Source organism: Gorilla gorilla, chromosome 1 (genome assembly GCF_029281585.2).
Source record: "Gorilla gorilla gorilla isolate KB3781 chromosome 1, NHGRI_mGorGor1-v2.1_pri, whole genome shotgun sequence".
NCBI lineage: Eukaryota > Metazoa > Chordata > Mammalia > Primates > Hominidae > Gorilla > Gorilla gorilla.
In genome coordinates, this window is record NC_073224.2 from 211993899 (window position 1) to 212018693 (window position 24795).

At 49.9% G+C, this 24795-nt stretch overlaps 1 protein-coding gene across 1 annotated transcript; it reads right to left on the reverse strand.

Moving 5' to 3' along the window:
• Positions 1-76: 76 nt before the first annotated feature.
• Positions 77-24795, reverse strand: SMPDL3B (sphingomyelin phosphodiesterase acid like 3B). The gene is made up of 8 exons (XM_004025282.5): positions 24497-24795; positions 13912-14125; positions 10086-10183; positions 5886-6029; positions 4720-4892; positions 3368-3548; positions 3150-3283; positions 77-753 (listed from the first exon to the last, which is right to left on the reverse strand). Exons 1-8 carry the CDS (start codon positions 24555-24557, stop codon positions 391-393), a joined length of 1368 nt encoding a protein of 455 aa, XP_004025331.3. The 5' UTR covers positions 24558-24795; the 3' UTR covers positions 77-390.

The following is a 24795-nucleotide window of genomic DNA, read 5'->3' on the forward strand; positions in this document are numbered from 1 at the left end:
AGCGCCACTGCACTCCGGCCTGGGCGACAGAGCGAGACTCCGTCTCAAAAGAAAAGAAAAGGAACACAACACAGAATCAAACGCATGATGAGCTTTGTTTTGTGAGTAAAACATAATATGCAAAAGAAGTATGCTTGTAGGGGGGTCTTGGGTCGTCATTTCTTTTCTGTTTCTGGTTTGTTTTTGGAGAGAGTCTGGCTTTGTCGCCCAGGCTGGAGTGCAGTGGCGCGATCACGGATCGCTGCAGCTCCTGGGGCTTCGCTTCCTGATTCGGTTGTCCTATTTCAGTTCACTCCTCAGGCGCGGAGGAAATGGTGGAAGGCCCAGCTCTGGATGATCCTGGGCGCTGCCCACGTTACCCGTTACCAGGAAGAAGGTGAGCCTGGCAGGTCACAGCACGAGCGTGCACAGGCCCAGCAGGGCCATCAGCAGCAGCGGGAGCTGGGGCACGGGCGTGGTGCCAGAGGCATACAGACAGGTGGTGTAAGCGTCAATGTCCACCTGGCGCATGGCACACACGTGCTGCGTGCTGCAGGCCTCGTCGCAGACCCCAGCAGAGTAGCTGACTGAGTTATAGACGTAGTAGCGCTGCCGTGTGCTCTGGTCACCGGCGATGCGGTCCAGCACTGTGTGCATGGAGTGGGCGCTGGCGTCCGGCACCCCATAGGCCTCGGTCAGCTGGTACTCGAGCTCCCAGCGTGGCGTCCCCTGAGCATTCGCCTGGCTCAGGTTCATGAAGTAGGTCACCATGTCCTGGAAAAAGGGTTTGGGGTAGACCGGCTGTGAGCAGTTGTCTGCTTCCATCCCCATCCTGCACCTTGCATTTCCCCCAAGTTCTTTAGAGCAGTGACCATGACCACTAGTAGTTATTGAGCATTTAGCTGTGCACCCATTGTGCTTGGCAGACATCCTCTGAATCGAACGAATGAGGTAACTGCGCTTATTACCTTGGTTTCACAAATGAGGAAACTGAGGCCTAAAGAGGTTAATTCACTTGGCCAGGGTCATACAGGTATTCATACAGGTATTCAGTGGTAGCAGGATTGGACCCCAGGTTTACCCCAGGTCCCACCATGCTAGGGTACACATAGAAGACGCTCAGTAAATATTTACATAATGAATAGATAAAAGCAACATAAAAAGAGCAACACTAAACATGAGAGAGATTATGAACTGTAGACTCCTAGGACCCAGGTGCATGTTCACGGCTAGACTCTGCAGGGTTCATCAGTCCAGCGGGTTCCAGGTACATTTATGAACCTGCTTCAGGCCACTGCAGACGGGGTAAGAGGAGCCGCCTGTATGCATGGCCACTCTGTGCCAGGAACATTCCATTATTTCATGTAGTCCTCCTCAAACCCTGCGAGGTTCTGTGACTCCCATTTTACAGATGAAGCAAGTGAGGCACAGAGGTCAAAAGATCAAAAAGCTTATGAGTGGTGGAGCCAGGATTCAAGCTCAGGGCTGACTCCCTCCCTGAGGAGAATGGAGGGCCTGTTAGGGGGTGATGGTGCAGCTGCCATTCCCCTTGCTCAGACCCTTGGAGTGCCCATGCGGACAACAGGCCACTCTTTAAACCCCTCAGACCTCTTCTTAATCTACATTTACTAGAATCAAGGACCTGGGTTAGCTCATGCAGTCGTTGGCTTTAAATGTCCTCTCTCCACTCCCAGATCACATCTCTATCCTCACCTCTTCAAGCTCCAACTTGCCCCTTCCCTGTCCACTTTCACTCGATGCCATTTAGCCCTCCCAAAGGGAACAGGTCCAAAACCAGACCTCTGACTGACCCTCCGAAGCCTGATCACCCTGCCACTTATCTCAGTAATCGGCAGCCACAGCCTATCCGTTGCACAGGCCAAAAGCCTTCGAAGCCTCCTGGATTCGTCCCTTTTTCTCACAGCCCATATCCACTCTAGCACATCCTGCATCCAGAATTCATCCGGGACCTGGCACTTTTCACCATCTCACTGCCTCCACCCTGGGCAAGCCACTATCCTGTCATCTGGGATTTGTCCTTCCCTCCAAACGGCCTCACTGCTCCCCCACCTGCCCCTACAGCCTGTTCCCTCCACAGCAGACATGATGATTCCATAAAATTATAAGTCACAGGATTTCATTCTTCTGCGCCAAACCCTCCAAATCCAGAGTCCTCATGGAGGCCTGCAAGATCGGACCTCCCCTCCCACTCTCCCCTTGTGCCTCTTACTGTGGCCACATGGCCTCCGTGCTCTTCCCCTAACCTACCACGCACATTCCCACCCCGGGGCCTTTGACTTGCTGTTCCCTCCACCTCCCCGAGATACCCACTGGGCTCCCTCCCTCAATACACCCAGAACTCAAATGGCACCTTATGTGGACACTTCCCCTTCCCACCTATCTAACACAGTACACACCTCCCATAGCTGTCACCCTGTCGCCTCACTGTTTTGATTTTCTCCTTAGCCCTTCTCTCAGTACTATAATTAATTCTACATATTTATTGTCCCTCTCCTGTAAGATGTCAGGTCCAGGAGAGGGGTGACTTTGTTTTTAAATTTACATATCTTCTGAGATTAGAACAGGGCCTGGCCAATGGCACAGACTTAATGCATTTTGTTGGATAAATAAAGGAATAATATTTTTCATCTCAACAACCACAAGCTCATCCTACGAGGTGAGGGACTGCCCAAAGAATTAGGGGCTGGAGCCTCGTCTGTGTATGGAAAATGTGGACAATGGGCTTGAAGTCAGACTGTGGGAAGCCTTGAGTACTAGGTCAAGGAGACACAACTTTATCTTGAAGGCACTGGGGAGCCACTGAAGGTTTTTGAGCAGGACAGAGACAAGATGAAAGTGGTGCTATAGGAGATTAGTTTCTTCTCTCTTGCGTAGCGGATGGGCCATAGCAGAGCAGGGCCAGAGGCAGGGAGACCAGGTATGAGGCTGTGACAGTCATCCAGGGGAAAAGGTGACTTGGGGAGGCACTGCCCTGACTCGGTGGCAGGTGCCTCCAGGGTTCTGATCCTGAGCTGGAGAAGGGTGGAAGGAGCTCAACCTTCCTGAGGCTCAGTGGTCAGGGGAGGGTGGATAAGCTGAGAGTGAGGGAAGGTGGTGATGCATTTAAGCCCCTCCCACCCTCCTCCTCTGGCCTCCGCAGGACTCCTGACCTTCAGGCTCAGTGTGGCTCGGTCATATTCGAACACCCGGATAGCTGGATTGTTGGCCCCATTGACCACTCCAGGTAATGTGGTTTTCCATGGGGTGACTCCAGGTGTGATGAACATGGCGCTTATGGGGACACCTGTCAGGAGAGAGACAGCAGGACTGAGAGGGTCTGGGGAGAGAAGGAGGGAGGGAGCTGGCAGTTGCCCTCCAGGTTGAATACCTGCATCATCATAGAGCATCCGAAAGCTGTCGGTGTGGTGGTGCCCGAAGAACTGCCCTGCTATGACGCGATGATGCTTCCGGACCACCTTCAGGTATTTTTCGTTGAAGCCCTCCCGGAACCATGCCTTGTTTTGCGTCTTCTCAAAGAACCCTGGGGGCACGTGGCCGACAATGTACACCTACAAGGGAGGGGTTCCCAGAAGAGGCTCACAGAGATGCCCTCTCCAGACCCTCATTTCTACTTCTCAAAACCTGCAAATTGCCCCAAAGGCAGGTAGACAGGCCCAAATGTATCTCTTCCCTGAAGGCCTCCCGGATTCCATCTCCCAGGCAAATTCAGGCATTCTCCCTGTGCCCTGCAATGAATGCACCACATACCTTCCCACCTCTGTGCCTGCCACCTGGAGTACCCTTCTCCTTTTCACTTCTGTAAATCCTCCCCACACTTCAAAGAGCACCTCCTCCATGAAGCTTTCCTAATCCTTCAAAGACTACTCTTCTCTTGGAGAACTTGAACACTGCAACGAAACCATTCTTGCATGGTTGTGTGATATGCTACATGGTAATGTGCATTCGTTTCTTACATTCCTTGAGTCACTCAGCTGACAACACCTGGGCACTTGGCCACCATGGCAGGAGTTAGAACAGGGGACAGAGTTAAATGTATGAGTTTTGGAGTCAGACTGCAGCTTAGACACCAGCTGTGTATCACCTCTCTGAGCTGCTGTTTTCTCATCTGGAATAGCACATAGCTGGTGGGGTTTTGAGAATGATGGACTCGCTACTGAGCCAGGGTTTCCATAGTTCTGCTACCTGAGATCATCCGCATAATGTCCTAAACAACGTGCCCAGTGTTGGCATAGTGCGTGCTCATGGGCACCAGCTGTGAGATCCTCTTGGGATGGGCTGGTCAGTGCAAGGACTTGGGCAAATGAGACACTGAGCCAGTCCTTGAGGAGCTGTCAGGCCAGCAGACTAGCTGGACACACTCAAGGGCAGGGCATCCCCTGGAGGTCTGGCACACAGTACTGGCTGCAGCTGCGCATGTGGTGGGAGTGGAAAGAGCACTGGACTTGGAGTCTGGTCTTCTAGTCTGGGCTTCATCACTTATTATGTGACTTGGGACCGTCACCACTCTTTATGAGCCTCAGGGTCCTCATCTGCAGTGGGCTCCGGATCCCAGCACACAGGGCTGTGGTGAGGATGGAGGAAGCTCTCTGCTGGTGCCGGGCTGATGAAGGACCCTCTGGGATATGGGCATCTTTGGGTGGGTGGGTGAGTTTGTGCCAAGCGGGAGACTTGTGCAGGAAATAACCCCAGATGAGAAAAGAAAGAAGCAGGGCCTCTTACCATGTCCCCAGCTTTGGATGCATTGGTCAGCACATCTTCCAGCCACTGGAACTGCTGGCCAGGGTCCGCCATGTCTGCTGTCAGCGCATTGCTGGTATAGTACAGATTGGTGTTGAGGACCACAATTCGCCCAGCCCCGCTGGGACCCGGCAGCTTCTCACAGTAGAAGGCACCTGTCACAGCCAGGGACAATATGAAGGAGGCCCCCACCTCTGGCCAGACAGGCTTCCGCCCCTTCCACCTCACTGTCTTACTTTCTTTTTCCGTTGCATCTTCCCCTCCCATCTTTCCCATGGGTGGGACATCAATCTGGAAGATCAGAGGCTCTGGAGCCAGGCGGCCTGGATTCAATTCCTGGCTCTGGAACTCAATCGCTGTGCAACTTGGGAAAGTAACTTCACCTGTCTATACCTCGGTTTCCTTATCTGTATAGTGAGACTAACAGTGATGTGTGTTTGCCCATCCAGATCCACTGTCGACCCTTCACTGCTCAGCTGTCTTTTCCAAGAGCTGATCTATGTGGACTAAATCAACAGGCTTCTGTGCCACAGGCTTCTGGTCGGCTTTAACCACTGGGGAGTCCCAACAGCAGGAGACCGAGGAAAGGGAGGAGTAGGGTCAGAGTCACCTTGGGCTGGCTGTGTTTCTGAACCAGTCATTCTCAACCAGGTGCTTCTGGCCCCAGGGAACACTGGGCAATGTCTGAGACATTTTTGGTTGTCACAACTGGGGGTGTTCCTGAGGGTGTCACTCTAGTGAGTGTTTGCAACATTCTGCAACACACGTGGCAGTCGTCTGCGACAGAGTTATCCAGCCCATGGTGTCAGTGGTGGCAAGGTTCAAACCTGTTGGAAATGAAACCACTCCTTCCAAGGGTTGTTGTGAAGTGTCTAGGACCAGGCTGAGGGCAGTGCCTCGCACACAGTAAAGGCTCAATAAATACGAACTTAGGAGCATCATCAGTGTCATGGGGTTTAGAGGAAGGGCTTTGGAGTTAATTCTGGAGTCTGCTCCCAAGACTGCCTTTTCTAAGCTGTATGACCCTGGCTTCCTTATCTGTAAATTGGGGATAAAATCAGTACTTATTCCAAGAGGTTGTTGTGAAGACGAAGATCAGACCCTGGCATACAGTGAGTGCTCTTGATAGGAGCAGGTGGTGTTGGTACCTTTTTTGAAGAGAGCGATGGACTCATTACTAAGCCAGGGTTTCCATAGTTCTGCTATCTGATTGTAGATCTTGTTACTTCCAGCTGGGAACTGGTTTTTGGGGTGAAAATCATGATTTCCCAAAGCAGCATAGACTTTAGCATCTAGGAAGAAAGGGTGAAATATCAAAATATATATGCAAAAGCACTCGGGGGAGTGAATCATTTTCTGTTGGCCACTGGCCATCAGAGCTCAAGGGGAAGAGCGATAGCACAGATGAGGAAAAGACACAGATAGGAAACCCACATTTGATAGAATCTGACTGAACTTTGCTTAGACTTTGGAGGGAAGAGCAGTGGGTTCTTTCATCACAGTCCCTAAACCCATTCCCAGCAGAAAGTTTCCTAGTTAGAAGGAAAGCAGCAGATGATGAGAAGGGGAAACTAGGTCTAAATGAGTCGATCGTCATCAGCCACTTGGTAATTTAGTGTTCCCAATTCCTGTTGATTCCAGATCATCTTACTGTTAGGGAAAGGGTCTGCTTCACTCTGGGAGGCCTTAGGAGTTTCACTCACCCATGCAGTCAGCAAGTATCTTATTGAGCACCAACTGTGAGCCAATGCATAGAACTGGAAACCAGGCTTCCAGCCCCAGAGGTCCTGCCGTTCAATAGGGTTGACAGGTATTGAGTACAGGTGTAAGGGATGTCACAGAAAGGGAATGGCCACTTGCTATGGGAGTAATAACAGAGGGTAGGAGTGGGTTTGGGGAGGCCTCCCTGAGGAAGGGGCCTGTGAATGAGGCCTGGAGGTGTAGGGGAACCCATTAGACTCATTTCCTCCACATGAACAGCCTCATTTCTGTTTTTATTTTATGCTCGGTGTCTGGCACCTAATCGGTGCTCAATAAATATTTGACAATCAACAAAAATAACTCTTGGACTCAGAACAGGGCCGTGCCCTTATATGAGCTTAGTCTATCACAGGGAGTGACCTGGAACAAATGAGGGAGGCTGGAGCCTCCCATTCCAGTTGGGAAATATCTCTAACACACCCTTTGCCCTGTACAGCCGACAAGACCTGGAAATGCTGAGAACTCTGCCAAAGTAGGAGGTTGTCAAAATGCATCACTGTAACTGCCTAGAAAAACCTCACCTCTCTAAAGTAAATGCCAGCAGCCATTAAGAATCCATTTAAGAAAAAAAAAAAAAAATCCCTATGAGAAGGGAGGGACTCACTCCTGTGTTTTCACTGCTTCTGTGTGCCCAGCTCCTTGCAAACATGAGCTCCATGAGGGTGCGACCTGGTGTCTTGTTCATTGCCATGTCTTCTACTCCTGGAATGGTGTCTCACCCATAGTGGATGCTCAATAACTATTTGTTGATTGACTAAATGAGTGAATGAATTACCTTATTTAATCCTCATAACAACCCTGTGGACAGGTACCATTATTTTCCTTTTTCACAGGGAGCAGACTGAGTCTTTATGAGATTACCCAGCTAAACCATACCAGAGCTAGAATTGGGCCCTGCATGACAGGGTATTCCTTTGCCTCCCAGGCTGCAGTGCAGTGGCACGATCATAGCTCATTGTAACCTCAAATTCCTGGGCTCAAGTGATCCTCCTGTCTCAGCCTCCCAAGTAGCTAACAGTATAGATACACACCACCACACACAGCTAATTTTTTTTTATTTTCTGTAGAAGCAGGGTCTTGCTGTGTTGCCCAGGCCAGTCTCAAACTCCTGACCTCAAGCGATCCTCCAGCCTTAGCTTCTCAAAGTGCTGGGTTTACTGACATATGATCACTGCACCTGGCCCAGGGCCCTGGATTTGTTTGCCTTGCGTGCGTGCCTGTGTTGTCAGCCACTTGGCTGTGCTGATGAGGTGAGGACCAGTGTTCACAGCTGACTCTGGTGGGTAAAGTTGAACACAGCAGGAAGAACACATGATGTGGAACCCTGAATCTCGAGTTTCAGTCCCTTCCTCTTCTTAGGCCACTTACTCGACCTCTCTGTACTTCAGTTTAGTTATCCATAAGATGGGAGTGTTCTGCTTGACTTGTGTTTTTAGAATTCTCAGCTAGATAATACCTTCATTTCATCTCTTCCAATTTGTTCTCATAGTACCATCTCTAAAAGTGAGGTGTGGCCACGAGAAAGCGCTGTGTCAGATTATAATTGGTAGCTGTTTTTTCTTAGTTATACATAATGATGCATCTTTCAGTCAATGGCATCTTGGATATTAGGAAATTCAATAAACATGCAAGTGTAGTAGAAATTACAAAATCTTATAATTTACATTTGTGTGTTAAATCATAGTCAATAGGCCAGGCATGGTGGCTCATGCCTGTAATCCCTACACTTTGGGAGGCTAAGAGAATTACTTGAGCCCAGGAGTTCAAGACCAGCCTAGGCAACACAGCAAGAACCCCATCTCTACAAAAATTGAAAACAGGCCAGGCGCAGTGGCTCACGCCTGTAATCCCAGCACTTTGGGAGGCCGAGGCGTGCAGATCACTTGAGGTCAGGACTTTGAGACCAGCCTGGCCAACATAGTGAAATGCCATCTCTACCAAAAATACTAAAATTAGCTGGCTATGGTGGTGGATGCCTAGAGTCCAGCTACTCAGGAGGCTGAGGCAAGAGAATCACTTGAACCCGTGGGGGTGGAGGTTGCAGTGAGCCAAGATCGCACCACTGCACTTTAGCCTGGGCGACGGAGCAAGACTCAGTCTTAAAAAAATAAAAAAATAATAAAAATAATTAGTAGGGTGTGGTGGCGTGTGCCTGTAATCCCAACTACTTAGGAGAGTGAGATGGAAGGATTGCTTGAGCCTGGGAGATGAAGGCAGCAGTGACCCTTGATTGTGCCACTGTACTCCAGCCTGGGTGACAGCAAGACCTTCTCTCAAAAAACAAAACAGTCAGTGAAGCATTTTCTTACTCATTATTTGACTTGTGTTCCAGAAGTCCCATGTGAAGCAAAGGAGAGGTACTCCCAGTTGGATCTGAGTTTGAGTCTCTCCCTAGGAACCGACTAGCTCGGAGCCACAGGTTCCTTTTCTATACATTGGGAATAATGATGCCTGCTGTTGGGGTCAGGGGAATGTCCTGGTTTGACCCCTGCTGGAAGACAAAGGAAACCAAGCAGCCTGACTTGGGTTGGCTGGGTTAGATAAGCTGGAAGCATCCAGGCATCTCTTTGCCTAGATTGACTTGTGTTGAGGAAAGGAAGCAGCGGGAACAGACAGTAAGGGCAGTGCTCACACCAGGATTTGGGCCTCTTGAGTAAATGTGACCTTCACTAGTTTATTTAACCCTAAGGCTCACCTCCCTCATCAGTAAAACTGAGGTCACAGCACCTCCCCCAAGGCTTATGGTGACAGTGAAGGAGCTAAGGCTTGAAAATTCTTAGAGCCAGCCTGACCCTTTACACTTGATCTAGAGTGACTGCTGCTAGTGCCATTATTTATTTTTATTATTACTCCATATCTGTGTCCTGGGACCCATGACGAAGATCTTTAGAGGGAGCAGAGGTACTGGAACCCAAAAAAGGTGGGGGTGGGGGCTATGGGCTGCTTTCTCAGGCGCCCAGTTGGCAGCCTGGCAGCCGGATTTAGCCTCCAGGATGTTGTTTTTGGTGCAGACTGCTTTAAAACATTTGCAAGGGCTATCAGATGGGGCACACAGACCCTATTCACCCTATAGCGTCCCATAGGGCTGCTGCCTCACTCACCCCCAGTCCCTGCCTGCTCTGCCAGACTCTGAAGTCCTTGGAAGCAACAAGAAACAGCACCTTGGCTGGAAATTAGCATTTCCCAGAGGCCCTGGCAGCCAGGACAGTTTGAGGGTGATGGATGCCAACTCCAGAGCAGGACACAAGGGCTGTGTGTGAGACTCACCCAGGGACGACACCTGTGTGCAATTCTAGACACCTGGAGAAGGGTTCATGAGTCTGGAGATAGGCAGGAGCGGAAGGCAGTGAAAGGCTGGGCATTTCCTTTGATAGGATTGTGTGTGTATCCACCGGCCCATGGGCTTGCATGTTGCCTTCGGGCTTGTTAGGAAGGTGAGAAATGGTCACCATGAAGACCTGGCCAACAGCCATCACTGTCCATGGATGAAGGTCAGCCAGGACACTCGCTGCTGCTGTTGTCCCACTGTACCAGGCAGTGCCTAGAGTTCCGAGAACACTGTGGAGGGACTGATGGCACAGTCTTACCTGGAAAGACCTCTCTGATGAGCTTGGTCAGGCGTTCCACAATTTCCAGTACAGCCGCCTCTCCCAGTTTCTCATCGGGCACATGAGGCGTGTCATCACTACAAAACACCACCAAGCCAATTTGGGGCAGGTAACTCAGGAAGGGGCAGAAGAAAAGGAAGGGACAGCTCTGCAGTGAGAGGAAAGCCTATGGACCTGGGCCTCAGATGTCCCCTTGAGGGGGAATGGCCAGGCTAGAGTGGAGTCAGATGGGACAGAGTTGAGAACTAGGCTTTGCCATTTTCCTGCTGTGGGTCCCTTGATTGGCTGTTTCACCTCTCTGAGCCTCTATTAACTCATCTGTAATGTTGGGATAATACAGTTCTTACTCACAGAGTGTTTGTTAGGTATCCATCAAGGAGGAAAATTAGATACATAATATAGTACAGTAAGAGTAGCTGCTAGGTTGTAATGAATATTATTATTTAGAGAGGAATGCTCTGGAGTTCCAGTCCCATCTGCAAACCCCGAGGGAGCTCAGGGTTGAGAAGCCATCTCTGAATTCTGTTCCTTTCCAGAAGAGTTCAAAGGAGTTTGAAGCTGGCTTCAAGTGTGGGGTTCAGATCTTTTCCAGGGCAGATACTGATTCTGCCCTGGGACCATTGTGCCCTTCATGCCATGAATCAAAATTCTTGGGTCCACCTTAGAAATGCTTGGCAAGGGGAGGAGAATGGTGGCAGGTGGAGTGTAGGGATGGGGAGACGTCCGGACAGTCAAAATCCTGAGACCTTTGCTGCCCAGGTATTCCCCCAGGGAAACTAATTAGCATAATGGTATTAATACTGCTGCTAGAAGCTCACACCGGCTGACTTTCTGCCAGGCACTTTCTGTGGGTTGTTGCCACAGCCACTAATTTTTTCCCCACTATAACGCTGCAATGTAAATTCTATTATTAGATTAGGCCCGTTTGACAGATAAAGAAACCAAGACACAGAAAAGTTAAGAATTTTGCCTATCCTAAATCAAGCACCAGAGACACGGGAGAAAAAAATTGTGCCTAAGTGTACACCACTAGAAAGTGGTGGGGCCAAGATTTGAACCCAGTCAGCCTGGCCCCAGAGTCTATGCTCACAGCCACTGCATCCTATAGTGTCTCTGATACCCACATTAGGGCAGCAAGAGGGGCTGTTTTGCCCTGAAAACTCCCTGGGGACAGGCCGGAAACCCAAAGACACAGGGACAAAATTTCATATTTTTAATTTCTAGGTTAGAGAATCTAATTCTGTCTGATAAAAAACACACCTAGGCCGGGGGCGGTGACTCACGCCTGTAATCCCAGCACTTGGGGAGGCCGAGGCAGGCGGATCATAAGGTCAGGAGTTCGAGACCGGCCAGGCCAATATGGTGAAACCCTGTCTCTACTAAAAATACAAAAATTAGCCAGGCATGGTAGGGGGCACCAGTGAGCCGAGATCGCACCACTGCACTCCAGCCTGGGCGACAGAGCAAGACTCCATCTTAAAAAAAAAAAAAACACCTAATTTCTTTTTTTTTTTTTTTTTTTTTTTGAGATGGTGTCTCGCTCTGTCACCCAGGCTGGAGTGCAAAAAAAAAAAAAAAAACACCTAATTTCTTTTTTTATTTTTTTGAGATGGAGTCTCGCTCTGTCACCCAGGCTGGAGTGCAGTGGCGCAATATCGGCTCACTGCAACCTCCGTCTCCCAGGTTCAAGCGATTCTCCTGCCTCAGCCTCCTGGGTAGTAAAACATACCTAATTTCTAATGGCCATCCTCAAAGGGACTGCAGCTCTCTTAGAAGTCAAATTTCATTATAATTGAAGAATTGTAAAGGGTCCTAGAGGTCTTCTCATCTGATGCTGTGTACCTCTTCAAGGTCTCAGAGATTTCCCAGTAAAAAAAGGTGCAACTGTGGCCGGGCGCGGTGGCTCACGCCTGCAAGCCCAGCACTTTGGGAGGCTGAGGCGGGCAGATCACCTGAGGTCAGGAGTTTGAGACCACTCTCACCAACATGGAGAAACCCTGTCTCTAATAAAAATACAAAATTAGCCGGGCGTGGTGGCACATGCCTGTAATCCCAGCTACTCGGGAGGCTGAGGCAGGAGAATCGCTTGAACCCAGGAGGCGGAGATTGTGGTGAGCCAAGATCACGCCATTGCACTCCAGCCTGGGCAAAAAGAGCGAAACTCCATCTCAAAAAAAAAAAAAAAAATGTGCATCTGTTAAAGGATCATGAATTTCCCGAGGGATCCCATCTGTCAGAATGCTACACGTGCTCTCCCTTCTCGGAGAAATCAGAAGCTCCCCCAGCGAGGCCCCTCGAGGGAGCAGGCCCAAGGTCATGGACCAAAGCTCACTCTCTTCTTAGATTGATTCCTGAGCCCAAGGAGGCCAGAGCTGTCCAGGCCCCTCCTGAGACAATGTCACATGTCTTCTTATGTGTCCAGCCTGGCAGGTTCATCTGAGGGTCCTTCCTGGTCACACCCACAAACCACATCACAGCTAGGGGCATCATGGGTTTCACCCTGCCTTATAGAAGTGTCCACTGAGGCTGGTAGAGGGACCGCAAAGTCAGAATTCCTTCCAGCCTTCCTCAAGAGCTCCCCTGCTCCACCACCTCCTGCAGGATGTCCTTCCCCTAATCCTGCCAGATGGGATCATGTGCCCTGTGAAGCTCCCACATCCCCCCAGGTGACTCTCTCTCCTTGCTGGGATGTAAGGGTAGGGTCAATGGGTTTGTCTCCATTGCCCACAAGACGGTGAGCTCCTTGGAGCCAAGTGTGGGTGTCCATCATCTCAGATCCCTAGCATCTACCCCACAACTGAGCACGACTTGTTGCCCTGCCAAGTGAGGGAGCAAGCGAGGAGATGGGGGTATCTTTTTTTCTTTTTCTTTCTTTTCTTTTCTTTTTTTTTTTTTTTTGAGACAGAGTCTTGCTGTGTCACTCAGGCTGGGAGTGTAGTGGTGTGATCTTGGCTCACTGCAACCTCTACCTCCCAAATGCAAGCGATTCTCCTGCCTCAGCCTCCCGAGTAGTTGGAACCACAGGCGTGCACCACCACGCCAGGCTAATTTTTGTATTTTTAGTAGAGACGGGGTTTCACCATGTTGGCCAGGATGGTCTCAAACTCCTGACCTCAGGTGATCCACTGCCTCGGCCTCCCAAAGTGCTGGAATTACAAGCATGAGCCACCATACCCAGCCGGAATGGGGGAATCTTGAATGATAAGGAGGCAAGTTCCCAGGAAAGTTGAAGGAATTAGAGCAGCAACCTTGGACAGGAAGCAGAAACTGGGTCTCTGGGGCTGAGTGGGATCAGCCCTCAAGCTGTCACTCTGTAGAGCAGAGCTCTGACTGGTGAGAAAATCCAGGACCACTGGGCAGCCCAGGGGTGGCCAGCAGCCGGCCAGGACACTAGGACCCCAGGCTGGGCCAACTTCAGCCCTCATAACTTCTTCCCTCCCTGCACTTGGACCTCTCAGACTTAGAGTCCCTAAGCCCCAGGGGAAATGGCTCCAGTGTCCACCCATAGCTTAAAACCTGGACACTCTCCAGGTGCCCAGGCATGCCAGGACCACGTCCAAAGCCTGATTGAGAGCTGCGTTCTGCCACAGCCAGGAGACATGGAGGTTGAGGACACAGACTGTGGAATCAGTTGGACTCAGGGATCCCTGGGCAAGTTACAAAACTCCTTTGAGCTTTAGGTTCCTCAGCCTCATGTGAGACTGATGTGAGGATTAAGGGAGATAATGTGGGCAAAGGGCCAAACTGGTATGTAGCACATAGCAGATGCCTGGCAAAGGGTAGCTGCCACCTCGACTGTACTCACCCAGTCCAGAGAATGAAGTCTGGCTCTGGCTCAATCTCCTTCATGGCATAGATGGAGGAGTTGATGAGGGCCCAGGGAGAATCACAGAGGTAGTCACCCCAGGGGCCTGCGTCGGGCACTGGCTGGGATCCAGCTGATGGGCACACCTGGAAGGGGTCTTTGGATACCTTGTAGTCAGGGTCAAGGTGCAGGTCAGCGATGTGCCAGAACTTCCCTGCAGGGGAAAAGACATCCTCCTTCAAAGCTGGTCTCTCTCTCAGCCTGGAAGCAAGGAAGTCCAGGGGAGCCCTGGGCTGGGGCAGGGGCATTATACAGGCAAATGGAAGTCTTCTCTGAGCACCCCGGGTTCAGAGAAAAGGCCCACAGGCCTGGCTCTGCCCAGGGACACATTGAGCAGAGCACAGAACAGGCTCAGCTCCATCCCTGACCGCTGACCTTTGGCAAGGCCCTGTCCTCCTCCCCACATTGGATGGGCAGCCACAACATTAGAGCTCAGGCATTCTAATGAGGGGGCTTGTTTTAAAGCAAAGGCGGGAGAGGGTATGGGTTAAGTGCTCAGGCTCTGAGCCACTTAGGAGCTGTGTGACCTAGGCTATGTCACTTTTCTAAGCCCATTAACTAGAGCCAGATCCTCTCATGCTGCAGGGAAATATAACTACATATGAAAATCTGACCTGTCCTGGAATTTCTTACAAAATTAAAAAAAAAAAAAAAAGAAGAAGAAAGTCTGACCTGGATGGAAAAGGCTTACACACCAAATGAGCTGGAAAACCTTGCTAAGCAATACCAGCAAAGCCCGGGTGCAGTGGTTCATGCCTGTAATCCCAGTACTTTGGGAGGCCAAGGTAAGAGGATTCTTTGAGGCCAGGAGTTCAAGACCAGCCTGGGCTACACAGGGGGACCTCATCTCTACACAAAATTTAGAAAATTCGTCAGGTGTGGGGTCATGTACCTGTGGTCCCAGCTACTCAGGAGGCTAAGGTGAGAGGATCGCCTGAGCCCAGGAGGTGGAGGCTGCGGTGGAGACTGCAGTGAGCCGTGATCATGCCACTGCACTGCAGCCTGGGTGACAGAGCAAGACTCTGTCTCCAAAACAAAACAAAACAAAAACAGCAAAAACCTGAGGACTACATGTGGAAGTGAGTATAAGAGTACTAGACCAGGGAAAAAGGAACGCCACTTCAGATCGGGCTGACCTCCTCTGGTAGGTATATTTGCTGGTGATTCTGGATCCAGGGTGTGGCTCAAGCAGCTGGGAGTGGTCCTGCTTGCTGAGGTGATTGACCGAAACCTAGACTCAGTTTCCGACTAAAGGAGGCTGAAGTGGCAAAAAACTTCACAGTGTAATAAAGAGAAAGGAATCCAAAGAAACAGGTGAGATGCAATAGACTTCTCATGCGAACCCAACACAGGGCCTGGCACAGTAGTTTCTTCTTTTTTTTTTTTTTTTTTTTTTTGAGACAGAGTTTCGCTCTGTTGCCCAAGCTGGAGTGCAATGGTGCAATCTTGGCTCACTGCAACCTCTGCCTCCTGGGTTCAAGTGATTCTCTGGCCTCAGCCTCCCAAGCAGCTGGGATTACAGTCATGCGCCACCACGCCAAGCTAATTTTTTTTTTTTTTGTATTTGTATTTTTAGTAGAAATGGGGTTTCGCCATGTTAGCCAGGCTGGTCTCAAACTCCTTGACCTCAGGTGATCCGCCCGCCTCAGCTTCCCAAAGTGCTGGCATTACAGGCGTGAGCCACCGCACCTGGCCAGCACAAGTTGTTTCAATGACTGCTTACTGAAGGAGGGTTGAGCAGATCTGGCCTCTGTTCATCCTGTTTCTCGATAAAACAAGAATGACGCCCAGGATTTCCTCACCCTCTGCTATTGCAATCACTACCTCCCCCATTTCTTGTGTCACCTAGAGCCACAAGTCAACATCACTGGCCCCAGGAAGCTGTGTCTGGGCCTGGGAGACTGGACTTCTTTTGATCTCAGGGTTGGATAGCCAGGGCCCCACCCAGGCCACAGGACATTCAGTGGACAGCCTGCAGATAAAGGCTGGCCCCTGACCCTCACTCCTTGACTTTCCCTCTCAGATGCTCTTGAGCTTTTCCCCACCTCTCCTGATCTAAACTGAGTCTCAGGAAAGGATGTGAAACACGTTCATACCAAAGTGTAAATGACTGATTAAGCAAATCATTATCCCTCCCACATGCATTGTTACAGTGTTCTCCGCAGAGCCCTGGGAACATTATCCCTACTTTACAGATAAGGAAACTAAGGTCTGGAGGTCAACATGCCTAAGATCACATGGTAAATGATGGGGATCTCTGGGCTCCAATCCCTCCCAGGAAGATGTGATTGTGAAAGGGGTTAAAAACCAGTGCCTTTCTATTTTAGATGGGTCTTTTTGTTGACAGCATATTCCCACATTTTTATTTTTTATCCAAACTGAGCCTTTGTTTATAATGGGGAAAATTTAACTTTTCCACACATATTGTGATCACTAATATATTTCTGCCAGGCATGGTGGCACAGTGGCTCACACCTGTAATCTCAGCACTTTGGGAGGTTAAGGCAGGAAGATTGCTTGAGGCCAGGAGTTCAAGACTAGCAGGGGCAACAAAGCAAGACTTCTTCTCTACAGAAAATAAAATTCAGCCAGGCAGAGTGGCTCACGCCTGTAATCCCAGCAATTTGGGAGGCCAAGGTGGGCAGATCACTTGAGGTCAGGAGTTCGAGACCAGCCTGGCCAATATGGTGAAACCCCATCTCTACTAAAAATACAAAAAGTAAGGCCAGGCATGGTGGCTCATGCCTGTAATCCCAGCACTTTGGGAGGCCGAGGCAGGTGGATCACGAGGTCAAGAAATCAAGACCATCCTGGCCAACATGGTGAAATCCCATCTCTACTAAAAACACAAAAATTAGCTGGGCATGGTGGCATGTGCCTGTAGTCCCAGCTACTCAGGAGGCTGAGGCAGGAGAATTGCTTGAACCCAGGAGGCGGAGGTTGCAGTGAGCCGAGATTGTGCCACTGCACTCCAGCCTGGCGACAGAGCGAGACTCCGTCTCAAAAAAAAAAAAAAAAAAACCACGACAACAAAAAACAAAAAATAGCCAGGCATGGTGGTACACTCTTTTAATCCCAGCTACAGCTACTTGGGAAGCTGAGGCAGGAGAATCGCTTGAACCCAGGAGGCGGAGGTTGCAGTGAGCCGAGATTGCACCACTGCACTCCTGCCTGTGCGACACAGCAAGACTGTCTCAAAAAAATTAAAAAGAATACAGTGACAAAACCCCAAGCCAGAGTAAAGGAATGAACTGCCTCATACCAGTTAGTTGGTGGGCAGAGTTGCTAGGCATCCCAAGTCCCTAAGCTGAGACCGTGAGTGGCTCTCACCTGCTTCCAAGCCCAGAGCCAGGCTGGCCAGGATGGATGTGGGGGGAGGCCCTTTGCCTTTCTCTTGGGCACATGGTCCTTGCGCTTCCTCTGCAGACAGAGAAAGAGGCTATTCCCCTGCCTCAAGCTGGCCCTTTCTCAGTTAACTACAAACACTGAGCAGTTTGGCCCCTTTGACATCAGCCCTCAAAGTATTCAGGAACATTTCTCCACTCCAGAAACTCCTCATCTCACGTGTCAGTTGTCGTTTTCCAGCCAGTGTGTAGAACTGAAACTACTTTCCAGCCTCTCTGGCACATACTACTGAAGGGTGTGTGTACATGCATGTGTGTTTATGTGTGTGTGCATGTGTGTCTGTGTGTGTGCATGTGTGTGTGCTGACTCCAGGAGAGGCCAGGCTAGTGGACAGAATGGTGGAGAGAGCCAGAGGTCCAGGTGGGTAGCTCCACCTCCTTGGGGTCCAGGTGGGCAGCTCCAACTCCTTGGGGTCCAGGTGGGCAGCTCCACCTCCTTGGGGTCCAGGTGGGCAGCTCCAACTCCTTGGGGTCCAGCCTCCTCATTGTGGGGGTGCAGATCCCAGCGACCTTGTCAGCTCAGCCCAACCCACCACCCTCAGCCAAGCTGCTTCTCCTCACAGGGCCTCTTCCCTGACTACGCCATGGCCTCGCCCAATCTTCCCACATCATCATGCGGCTGCTTCCTCCTCATTCAGGCCTCTGCCCCAAGGTCACCTCCTCAGAAGACTCCCCTGACCACCTCATCTCAAGTGCCACCTCTCCTGCCTGTCTGGTCGCTATTTCTTCCCCAGCTTCCTTTTTCTCAGAGCACTATCACATGAGAACTTACCTTGTTGGCTTGCTTATTGTCCATCTTCCCTGTTTACAATGTCAGTTCCATGAGAGCACCAAGCCCGTCTTGTTTACCTCTGTGTCCTCAGTGCCTAGAAGGGTGCCTGGGACGTGGAAGATGTGCAAATGCACATTCGATGAATGAACAAGGCTGTGGGGAGGCCAGTTAGAATTGTAGGCACTCAGACAGTGTTGTCTAGGTGCCCGGGCTTTCATACACTGGTCTTATTTCATCCTGGCAGCCAGTCTGTGAGACAGGGATTCTTATGCCCACTGCATAGATAAGCAAACTAAGGCTCAAACCCAGACCTCTCTGACCCCAAAGCTGAGACACAATGTTGTCATGCCTGTTGACTTGGAACCCCCCGCCGCCCAGAAGGTGGCTGTAATAATAAATACATGTTTTCCATAAGAATATGGGATCCATCAGCTTCCAGGCCCTACATCAAAATAATTAAGCTCAATTAGCATGTCAGGACCATGGATGGGGAGGTGGGAGATCTGGTTTCTAATCCAGGCTCTTCCATGTGTTTGCCTAGGGGCTTTGGGCAAGCCACCAGGCCTCACTGAGCTAGAGGATGTTGACAGCTGGCCTGCCTCTCAGTGAGCATCAAATAAGATAGTGAAGGAGAAAGGGCTCATAGAGGCCAATCCCAACACACCATACCGTTACCTGCAATTGCCCCTTGGGCCAGGAGTGAGACTGGGGAGGTGTGGGGGCCTGGGTACTTTAGTGCTTTACCCTTTAGACCAGAACTTCTCAAATGTTACTGTTCAGGTGCTTCACTGGGGATCCTGTTAAAGTTAAGAGGCTTTCTACATTCGCACTGCTTGGACCTTTTACAGTAAGACAGTATTCATCTATAACTTTGAGTTTTATAGAAAGGTACACCAATCTCAGCTATCATTATTATTCATTTATTACTGAGAAGATAAATAAATTTGGTATTGAGTACAGCGAGTAGCTGAAGCCACAGACCTGGGAGGGAGTCCTGCTGCACCACCCCATAGCTGTGTGAACAGCGGAACCTTCCCCTGGGCCCGTTTCCTCCTCTGTAAAATCAAGATAACAGCGCCCCCTACCCCTTGGGGCCGTCGTGAGAATTCAAATGAGAAATGTGAGATGATGAACAGAACATCATAAATGGGAAGCAGTGGTTACTCCACATTTGGCTCCTGGGGGGTTCTACAAGGCCCCCTCTCACCATGAGAGACAGGACAAGGTGGGGAGTGGCCACGTCCTACCCAGCCAGCCCCAGCGTGTCCTTGGCTACTGTCCACAGGGAAAGTGCAGGGGCAGGGCAGGCAGGACATCTGAAGGGAAACAAGATGAAGATAGAGCCTGTCTGCCCCAGATGACCATCTCTAAGAGGAGGACTGGTGGGCACAGCGCATCCCTGGGCAGGTAAAAAGTGTCCTGGCCCGCCTCGTCCTTCACCAAAGGGGATCACCAGGCCTTTATGCTCACTAGGGACAACAGACATAGGGCCCAAGGCCTCATAGCTCTGCAAGGCCCACAGAAATATCTGAGACTTGGAAAAAAATGCATTGACTCTAAAAGTGCAGGAAAGACAAAAACTACAAATATCAAGTAAGTCATCAAAATCAACAATTCATTTCAAAAGCAATATTAAAAATTTCATGGGCCACATTCATTGGCTCACACCGGTAATCCCAGTGCTTTGGGAGGCCAAAGTGGGAGGATCACTTGAGGCCAGGAGTTCAAAACCGTGCCTCTACAAAAACAAACAAACAAACAAAAACAAACAAAAACCCAGGCTGGAGTGCAGCAGCGTGATCCTGGCTCACTGCAGCCTCAACCTCCTGGGCTCAACTGATTCTCCCACCTTAGTCCCCCAAGTAGCTGGGACTACAGGCATGTGCCACCAGGCCTGGCAAATTTTCTTGTATTTTTTTGTAGAGGTGGGGTTTGCCATGTTGTCCAGTCTGGTCTCAAACTCCTGAGCTCAAGTGATCTGCCTGCCTCGGCCTCCCAAAGTGCTAAGATTACAGGTATGAGCCACCACACTAGGAATACAGGTATATGCCACCACATCCAGCTACTTTTTAAAAAGAAATTTAATTTCTCCATACTCGGGAGGCTGAGGCAGGAGGATCCCTTAAGTCCAGGAGTTTGAGGTTACCTTGAGCTATGATTGCAGCACCGCACTCCAGCCTGAGCAACAGATAGAGACCCTGTCTCCAAAAAAGAAAAATAAGATAAAAAAATTAAAATCATACATGATATGGGATCTTTTTAGTATGATTTGCGATAGGGGTGGGGAGAACTCCCATAGTCATAGTCATTTATAAAACCTAAGTTCTTAAAATGGCTAGAAGGTGAGTTCCCTTATGGTTGGAGACGGGGGGCAGGAAGGCATCTGCCATTCATTTAGCACCCACTGAATGCCAGACACTGTGCCACACACTCTATCCATGCAGCCTCACGACAACATTATGAAATGCATCCTAAGATGTACTCATTTTACAGATGAGGAAACTGAGCGAGTGAGCGGCAGACCGGGGATGCCGAGCACGTCAGAATGGAAATGATCACAGTGCACTATATTCTGCCACCACCTACCAGCATGGCCTTGGAGATATATACAGGTTTTCCTTGACTTACAATGGGGCTACGTCCCCCAAAATTGAAAATATCACAAGTCAAAAATGCATTCAACACACCCAACCTACCAAAGGGCATCGTAGCTTAGCCCAGTCTACCTTAAAGGAGCTCAGAACACTTACATTAGCCTACAGTTGGGCAGAATCATCTGATGCAGACCTATTTTATAATTAAGTGTTGAATGTCTCTTGCAATGTATGAAATACTGAATTGAAAGTGAAACACAGAATGGTTGTATGGCTCCTCGAAGTGTGGTTTCTAATGAATGCCTAAGGCTTTCGCCCCATCATACAGCTTAGTGGAATCTTCGTAAGTCCGGGACCATCTGTGTGTATGCCTCCTTAAACTTTTACAACATTTTACAATGTACCTGGCATGATCTCACTTAGGGCCATCGCATTTAATCTCTCCTCTGCTAACATCCCTATTTTATAAACAGTAAAATAAAGGTTGCAGGTCACACAGGTATTCAAAGGCAGGACCACAGGTAGGACCTAAGTTTTCTGGCTTCAGGCAGTAAGTTATTTCTGCAAGGACATGCATGAAACCTGCAATCAGGGACATCTTATTTTGAATCCTGGCTCTTCCATACAGGCAGTGGCAACTTAAGCAAGGGATTTTCAGAGCTGAGCCTTAGTTTCCTCATCTATAAAATGAGGATTAGAATGCACCCAGCAGAGGGATGCTTGTGATGCAGAGCAGGTGAGCCCCAAAGTGGAGCTTAGCCCATGAGGGTTCTTGGCTTTACCCAGGAAAAAATTCAAGGGCAAGCTTGAGGTTGAAGCAAACAGCTTTGTTGAACAGGTGATGTACAGCTCCATGACTGCTGCTGCAGAGCAGGGCTACCCCATAGGCAGAGAGTAGCAGCTCAGGGCAGTTTTGCAGTCACATTTATACCCACTTTTAATTGCCTGGAGATTAAGGGGCATTTATGCAGAAATTTCTAGGGAAGGGGTAGTAACTTTTAAATTATTGGGTTACTGCCATAGAAGGAGCAGTAACTCCTGGGTGTTGCCATTGCAAAGGTAAATTGACATGCCACACTGCTGGGTGTGTTTGAAAACTGCTTTTGCCCAGGCCGTGTTTTAGCTAGTCCTCAATCTGGTCTGGTGTCAAAGCCCTGCCTCTGGAGTCCAGTCCCACCTCCTGCCTCAGTTGTGCAGGTGAAAGAGTTCTCTTATACAGAGCACCTGGCTGTGGGGTGAGCAAGGCAGCCTTAGGACTCATTCCCTGGGCCACACTGCCCCTCAGCCTCCGTTTCCTCAAGTATAAGATGAAAGTACTGAACAGAGGTTCCCTGAAGGCCCTCCCAGTCTGACTCCTGTGATTCAGTGGCTTTTGTCTGTTATTGCCTATAACCCACACCACACAATGATCTCAGTCTCTATTTCAGGCCTTTGCTATTAAGGCTAGCATTAGCCCCAAAACACAATTGTAATTCATCCTTTGTAAACAGAGGCCCTCCAAAACCCACGGAGTTCATTTGTTAAAACCTACATTTACGGACCGCCTACAGTGAATACCCTCTGCTCACAATAGCTCCAGAGGTAGGTGTTACCATTCCTGCCCTGGTCCTGCTCCCTTAGCCCTGGGCTGGCCTTCCAGGGAGTGTTTTCCTACCAAGCTAACCCACAGGGGAAGAACCTGTCTGCTTCTCTGCAGTTAGAAGCTGAGGAAGGAGTGAAATGTTGCACAGGACATGTGTGGGAGGAGAAGGAGCCAGCAAGTTGGCATCCACCCAAGCTCCTGGCTAAGGAAAGTGGAGGCAGAAATCCCACAGTTTAATGCAAAGCAGGGATGATGCTGTCTGATCCCCTGTCTCAGAATCCACCTGTGCTTCAGGAAGACACCTGGAGTTGGAAAAACCTTACAGGTGCTGCGGAATTCCTTTTTTTGTTGTTGTTTGTTTGTTTGTTTGTTTTTTGAGATGGAGCCTCGCTCTGTTGCCCAGGCTGGAGTGCAGTGGTGCGATCTCGGCTCACTGCAAGCTCCACCTCCCAGGTTTACCCCATTCTCCTGCTTCAGCCTCCCAAGTAGCTGGGACGACAGGTGCCCACCACCACGCCCGGCTAATTTTTTGTATTTTTAGTAGAGTATTTTTAGTTTCACCGTATTAGCCAGGATGGTCTCAATCTCCTGACCTCGTGATCCGCCCGCCTCGGCCTCCCAAAGTGTTGGGATTACAGGCGTGAGCCACCACATCCGGCCTGGAATTCCTTTTAAATTTACTTTAAAAGGAATACATTCCAGCAAGTTTGGAGAAAAGAGAAAAAAATAGTACCTCTAAACCCCACCATCCCAAGAGGACATGAAGCATAGTACAGCCAGGCACAGGCTTTGCGTTTGTCCTGCCATTTCCCAGCTGGGAGATCTTCAGCAAGTGCAATGTCCCCTCTGAGACTCATTTGCCTCATCTGCAAAATGGGTATAATGATATTAGCACCTACTTCAGAGGGGCTATAAAGAGAATTTTTTTCTTTCATTTTCTTTTTTTTCTTTTTTTTTTTTTTTTTTTGAGATGGTCTCATTCCCATCACCCAGGCTGGGGTGCAGTGGCACAATCACAGCTCACTGCAGCCTCAACCTCCCAGGCTCAGGTAATTCTCCCAGCTGAGTCTCCCAAGTAGCTGGCACTACAGGCACCCACTACCACACCCAGATAATTTTTGGTATTTTTAGTAGAGTCAGGGTTTTGCTATGTTGCCCAGGCTGGTCTCAAACTCCTGGACTCAAGCAATCCACCCTCCTCAGCCTCCCAAAGTGCTGGGATTACGGATGTGAGCCACTGCGTCTGGCCTCAAGGGTCGTTTTAAACATACAGAAGTCAGAATAGATTACACCTGTGCCTAGAACCCTCCAATGACATCCCATTTCACCCTGAGCAAAAGCCTGCGTCCTTCCTATCTACAGGCACTTGGAAAGAAAAATGTCTGAGTCCTCAAGAGAGTCTTCGAGGCTATCCATGATTTGGCACCTGCCCCACCCCACCATCTGCCAACCTCACCCCCACTTGTCCTGCCCACCCTGCTTCAGCCACGCGGGCTTCCTTGCTGTTCCTCATGCACATCACCTGTGTGTCCACCTCAGACCCCGTGCACTGTCCTCTCTTCCTGTAATGTTCTGGACACCCATGTGGCTCCCCCACTCACTGCCTCAAGGCTCCACTTGAGTGTCACCTGATTTGACAGCTTTTCTCTGGCCGTCTTTTAAGTACCCCCTCACCACACCCCCCCTTCCCTGTTCTACTTTATTTTCCCCATAACACTTATCATCTCCTCCAATGCTGTGTACTTTACTTGTTCGTGTGGTTTGTTTTTTTCTCCCCAGATGAAGGAATTCTTCATTGAGATGGGGACTTTGTTTTCTTCTCTGATATATCCCTGGCTCCTAGAATAACGTATGGTACAGGAAAGGACCTCATTTGTTGAATGAGTCCACGAATCTTTCCTGCCACCTCCTGCCTCTACTAATTAGCTAGCTCTCACGTACCCAGACCTCTTCGCAATGTCGGTGTCCCTCCCTGGCCAGCTGGCGCCTCCACTTAAAATCTTCAGCCTCAAACAGCACTCGCTAAGGCCCACTAGCTCTCCCCACCTGCCTCCCTGCCTAGCTCCTGTCCGCTATCTTTAGAAGCACCTTCAAGCTTGCTGCGAGCAGCTTCCCGCAGCCCCAGAGTTCACAGTACAAAACAAAGGCATAGCAGACATTCCCAGTGCTGTACCTGGTTCAGCCCTGGCACCTCCCCAGTGAGCCAGGAAAATCAGCCAGGCGAGCAGCCTCATCCTCGGGGCTCACTTCCCCAGAGCCGTGGGATTCTCCAGGCGCTGTTGTTGTTCTCACCACAGGCTTCCTAAGTAGTTTTCTGTGGCCACGTGCCTGAGCAGAACTCCCTGTCCTGTTACAGGTGTTCCAAGTCCTCCAAGGCGTCTGGATCCTCTGGCTCTTCCTCCTTTGCCCAGCAGGGTGTGATCTGGGCTGGCCCGAGGAGGCAGGCATACCGGACCCTTAAGTGGAAGCCAC